The sequence below is a fragment of the Sebastes fasciatus genome, chromosome 9 (genome assembly GCF_043250625.1).
Source record: "Sebastes fasciatus isolate fSebFas1 chromosome 9, fSebFas1.pri, whole genome shotgun sequence".
In the NCBI taxonomy this organism is placed as follows: Eukaryota; Metazoa; Chordata; class Actinopteri; order Perciformes; family Sebastidae; genus Sebastes; species Sebastes fasciatus.
The window spans coordinates 34,990,761-34,996,651 of record NC_133803.1 but is presented as its reverse complement, the minus strand read 5'-3'; the positions used below and the strand labels follow the sequence as shown (position 1 = coordinate 34,996,651).

General features: G+C 42.8%; 1 protein-coding gene across 1 annotated transcript; it reads left to right on the top strand.

Annotated features, from left to right (window-relative positions):
- The first annotated feature begins 643 nt into the window (after window positions 1–643).
- On the top strand, window positions 644–5,474 carry LOC141773535 (protein FAM161A). Its single transcript, XM_074645382.1, has 4 exons — window positions 644–1,344; window positions 2,701–2,987; window positions 4,147–4,314; window positions 4,433–5,474. The coding sequence occupies exons 1-4, from the start codon at window positions 1,237–1,239 to the stop codon at window positions 5,232–5,234; spliced, it is 1,365 nt and encodes a 454-aa protein (XP_074501483.1). The 5' UTR covers window positions 644–1,236; the 3' UTR covers window positions 5,235–5,474.
- Window positions 5,475–5,891: the final 417 nt, after the last annotated feature.

The window sequence follows — 5,891 nt, the reverse complement described above, 5'->3', positions numbered from 1 at the left end:
CGACCAACGCCCCCCAGAAGGTGGCGCCCGAGGCGACCGCTGATAACTGCCTATGATGCGTTAAGCCGTCCCTGCCTCCAGTAGGAAGACACACAAAACAGCCCATTCAGAAGAGTTTACTTTGGTTTTGAGCCAATTTACAGTCTTCCTGGAAACCAGTTTATCCTCCACTGTAATCAAATTAAAAGAAAGCAAAAATAAATGCTACTGATGCACCACGCAGGTAAAAGAGTCCATTATCCATGCATTCTGTGTTTCTTATGATTTATTTCTCCACAAACAAGCAAACGAAAGAAGGAAGAAATCATTGCTATCGCTGCCTCTCTGGTAAAAAAAACATAGGCCCACCCAGGTGCATGCTGGTCCTACAGCATACCTGCCTTCCTACATATATTATAACCACAGATATCCACAGTGTTACCCAACTCACAAACAAAACAAAATACTAATAACGCAAAGACGAACAAGAACATATATTAAATTAAACAAACAACTAGCAAAAGACAATAAGAATAATCAATACTTATTATTAGTAAAACAAAAACTAAATACTGACAACAAATAAATAGCTCCTACATTTACCAATAAAGCTGTGTACTGCAGGTATTCATATTATGTCATATATATACTGTCATGTTGTCTGTTCACTTCCTCACCTTCACTCCTGCACACCTGTTAGCAGACCTCAACAGGTGCAGGATGCTGCAGGATGCTGCAGGATGCTGCTGTCTATCAGCACTCGTGTTGTATTTAAGGAAGTTAATCTGTAAATCAGATTGGGAGCATCCCCACAGACATCTATCTGACTTTAAATCACGTCTTCAAGTGAAAAGCCACCGGACCATCTGGACCATCTGGACCATCTGGCCCAATGACTGGTGATAAGAGGATAAAGCTTTCAGTCTGTGTGTCACTGAGGTTCTGCTAATCTTGCTCTGACTTCCACCGTGCTGTTTGTTTCAGCAGGTCAGTGTGCACACCGAGGAGACCGAGGAGGAGACGGAGGACAGGAAGCTCTGCTACAGACCGAGGAGGAGACGGAGGACAGGAAGCTCTGCTACAGACCGAGGAGGAGACGGAGGACAGGAAGCTCTGCTGCAGGCCGGTTGGAGACGGAGGACAGGAAGCTCTGCTGCAGACCGAGTAGGAGACGGAGGACAGGAAGCTCTGCTGCAGGCCGGTTGGAGACGGAGGACAGGAAGCTCTGCTGCAGGCCGGTTGGGAAGTTTCTGGAAGATGGCAGCGATGTACCGATCAACCTCTCTGGAAAACAAGGAGTTAATGGCTCTGTATGAAGAGGAGGGAGACCACTACTCTGTTATAGATGAGGACTGCACCAGTGAGGTGAGGCTTTAAAGATGCACCGTTGCTCAGCTTATTAAAGATAATAAACTACATTTAAAACCACCTGCACAATATGGAAAACATCTACAGGACTCTTACAAGATGTGTACACATTCCAACTTAATGCAGCTGATCACTTTGAGAGTAATTATTAATCCAAGCAAGTGAAATCCCCTAGTTGAGCTCCTTCTGCTGTCTTAAACCAAGATCTTTGAAATGCAACCACAGTTGTTGCATGAAATAGATGCAATGCATGCACATACTAACCACATTATGACTTTTTGTTTAATTGCAGGTTGACATTTTTTTAAAGGTAGACATTAGTGTGAGCTATTAACAATGATTAAACACTTCTCCCATACTGAGTTAATCCTTTTAAAACACCTCATTTGAGAAAAAAAAGTTAGACTACAGTAAGACTTGTCTGATAGTCACTATGAAATGTTTACAGTCAGAATCAGAAGTCGGTTTATTGCCAAGTAGGTTTTCACTACAGAGCTGCAACTAATGATTATTGCTATTGTTAATTAATCTGTTGATTATTTTCTCGATTAATCGATTAGTTGTTTGGTCTTTAAAATGTCGATCAGTGTTTCCCTAAAGACCAAGATGACGTCCTCAAATGTCTTGTTTTGTCCACAACTCAAAGATAATCAGTTTGCTGTCATAGAGGAGGAAAGAAACCAGAAAACATTCACATCTAAGAAGCTGCAATCAGAGAATTTAGACTTTTATTTCTTAAAAGACTACTCAAACCGATTAATCGATTATCAAAATAGTTGGCGATCAATTAAATGTATGCAAATCATAATATGTACATTCACATTGCAATAAAGATGGAAATCCCCTAGTTGAGCTCCTTCTGTTAACACCACATCCTCACCCCGGGTCTTTAGCTTTGAAATGCAACCACAGTTGTTGCATGAAATAGATGCAGCGCCACATAATAACCACATAATAACCACATATTACTTTTTTTAAAAGGTCTCCCATACTTACTCAGTCCTTTACAGCACTTTATTTGAGAATTTTTTTTTAGAATACAGTAAGACTTATGCACTTATTGGTGCATAAACATAGTAAAATATATATATAAAATAAAATTGAAAATAAAAGCATTGCAAAAATCAAGAAACATAAGAAAAAAAACAATAAAAATATGAAAAGAAATACTTAAAAAAAGATATACAATATGTCCAAGCTGTGTTTAGAAGTGATAGTTTTGTGCAGAAATTTGTCCAAGAAATGTACCACAAATATTTGAGATAATTACACTAGTAATAAAACAACAAAGAGTTATACATTCCATTATAGTTTATTATGTTGATGACACGTTTACAACTTCCCACCTTCCAGGAGTATGACCTGGGTTCAGAGGGCAGCGAGGAGGGAAAAGGCTGCAGAAGCGTCCGCAGGTCTCTGTCTCTGGAGATCTACGGCCTGCAGAGGGAGCAGCACGTCTACTTCTCCAACCAGGAGTACTACCTGAGGCTGGAGGAGCTGAAGAGCGCTCACCTGAGGAACATGGCCGAGCTGGAGAGGATGTACATCAGCCAGGCGGGAGAGAGAGAGAGGCACAGGGAGGAGGAAGATGAGGGAGGTCTGGGAGGAAGACTGAACAGAGAGGACCGGCTGTCCATCAGGTTGGATACATCAATCCATTTAATTAGTTACATCTCTTCTAATAAACACCATCACTAACCTGACTCAAGGTCACAGACCTCGCTGTGACCTCACCTGAATCTAATGAGTCTACAGTTAAATAGACTTCCATGGCTTCCCACAGCGCCCCTCAGTGGTTAAAACCTAGACATCAATAGTTACACTCATATAGACCCCCTGGTTTATCAGCAACCTGCGTCTCTTCAGCTCCTCTCCAGTGGCTCCCTGTGGATTTATAAACATGGAAATGAATAACTGCTTTTTTGTTTACATTTTCATTTTTATTTATCATCGTTGTAGGTCTATGGTACGACGGGACGACGGGACGACGGAGTATTAGGGCCACATCGAGGAAAAAAAATAAATCTGAGATTTAGAGAATAATGTTATAGGTTTAAGAGTTATGACTTTATTCTCGTAATATTACGAATTTGTTCCTGTAATATTAACACTTTTTTCTCGTAAAGTTATGACTTTATTCTTATAACATTATGACTTTATTCTCATTATATTGCGACTTTTTTTCTCGTAATATTACGACTTTTTTTCTCGTGAAGTTATGACTTTAGTCTCGTAATATTATGACTTTGTTCTCGTAATATTACGACTTTTTTCTTGTAATATTATGACTTTATTCTTGTTATATTGCAACTTTTTTTCTCGTAATATTACGACTTTTTTCTCGTAAAGTTATGACTTTATTCTGTAAATCTCAGATGTTTTTTTCCTCAATGTGGCCCTAATACTCCATCGTACATTTGCACTTGGGCCCTCACTGCATTAGACTTATATACTATATCCAGTTAATATACAATACAACATACAGTTATAAAGCATAAAACAGGTACATTTTAAGATTATTTTAGTGAAAATCTTTTTTTTTTTTAAGGAAAAACCCCACAACACCATGCCTAATTCTGATCTTTTATCTGTTATCTTTGTACAGTCGACTTGTGCACCAATACTTCTGTGCAGAGCAGACATAGTATCGTAGTACTTTTCATGCAGGTGTTGCTCAAACAGATGTAGGTCAGATGCATGTGACTGTGTGATATATTATTTTAGAGGGTTAAGTGTGTCTGTGTTGGAAGGAAAGTGAATGTCTCCTCCTCCCTGACATATAATCTCTGCACCCTGCAGTAGCGGCCCTGCCAGGAAACTCCAGAGGATCAACTCCCAGGAGGAGCTGGACTTCCACGACACATCGAGCGGTTCGGACCAATGGGAGCTCTTTGGAGCGGACAGCGTGGGGGAACTAGAGCTGGACAATCCTAGGAGGACTCCCGGACAGGACCGAACCTTTAGGAGGTCGGTGAAGTAGACAGTGAGAAGCCCAGATGAGGCGGCAGAGAGGAAGATTTCTAGCTGCTTTGTTGTCAGTTCAGATGAGTTGTCACATTTCACTCTTCTCTATATTTCCTCCCAGAGACTTCCTGCTGATCTCAGAAGAAACGACGACCCAGAAGCAGTTTCGGTTCCAACCGAAGGCCTCCTGTCCGAAACCGCCGGGAAGACGGTCCTGTCAAACTGGGGTCAGGGTGAGGTCAAATTTCAAGGTCACCGTGCCCAAACCCTTCCAGATGATGCTGAGGGAGGAGGAGAGGAAGAGGCACAAGGTGCAGACTCGCTCGGAGATCGAGCTGGAGAACACGCTGCTGAGACGGGAGCTGGAGGAGCTCCAAGAATGCCAGAAAAAGTTCCGGGCGTCGCCGGCGCCAGCGCACATACATCTACCTCTCTACGAAATCGTCAGCCGGCGCCCCGGTCAGCGGTCCAACCGGAGCAGAAGTAGCAGCAACAACAACAACAACAACAACCGGGCCACCAGAAGTAACCAGACCTCTGCTGCTGCTGCTCCACCGCAGCCTTTCCACTTCCTGGAGAGAGAGAGGAGGAAGAGGGAGGCGAAGATTGTGGCAGAGCTGGGGAACCTGGGACCCAAAGAGGAACGACCGGCATTCAAGGCTCAGCCCATGCCCAGCTCGGTGTACGGAACCAAACACAGAGAAAACACCACGAGGCGCCAGTTTCTAAGCATGTGCAGGCTGGAGAGGGAAGCCACGGAGGGCCAGAGTGATCCAAACTCAGACCTGGAGCCGGACACCTCCACTGACTCCCGTGGGCCCCGGAGACGTCCGTCCTCCAAGCCGGTGAAGAAGCAGATAGAGCTGTCCATTGAGATGGTGAAGGAGAGGGAGTGGTGCCACACTGACGCCTGCACCTACTGACCTCTGCAGCCAGGTGGCGCCGAGCCTCTGCTCTCTGACAACAGTGACTGCATCAGTGTGTTAGAGGTCATAAATCAAAGAAAACCAGTAGCTCCATCGAAACTGCTTTTTGTTGGTTAGTTTAATTCAGAAACTGAATTCATTGTATGTGTTGTTTTAATAATACATTTGTTATTTCTGAAGCTCTGAAACAGAACAAAACTTTTTCCCTTAGAGGGCCAAAACTGGAATTCAGCGGTGGGCCACGGGACAGAAGTAAACACCTACTAGGTACTAGGATCTCAAGTTCCTCTAAGTATTTTAGCTTTTACATACTTAATCCCTTAAAACCCACATGCTGAATACAATTAGACTCATTTCCAGTCATACACAATTTTTCAAGACTGTTTAGGATCCGTAGCATGCAGAAATATTCAAATACACCATTATTAGAATAGGAGACAATAACACATTTATACTACCTTCATTATCATAAAGTGGGCATGTCTGTGAAGGGGAGACTCGTGGGTACCCATAGAACCCATTTACATTCACTAATCTGGAGGTCAGAGGTCAAGGGACCCCTTTGAAAATGGACATGACAGTTTTTCCTCGACAAAATGTAGCCTAACTTTGGAGCATTATTTAACCTCCTTCACAACAAGCTAGTATGACATG

Bases quoted from the DNA above. Each gene is read 5' to 3' on its own strand.
- LOC141773535 (XM_074645382.1), top strand. From the start codon at position 1,237: ATGGCAGCGATGTACCGATCAACCTCTCTGGAAAACAAGGAGTTAATG. The intron at 1,345-2,700 runs GTGAGGCTTTAA...CCCACCTTCCAG, and splicing joins ATGAGGACTGCACCAGTGAG to GAGTATGACCTGGGTTCAGA. The intron at 4,315-4,432 runs GTCGGTGAAGTA...ATTTCCTCCCAG, and splicing joins CAGGACCGAACCTTTAGGAG to AGACTTCCTGCTGATCTCAG.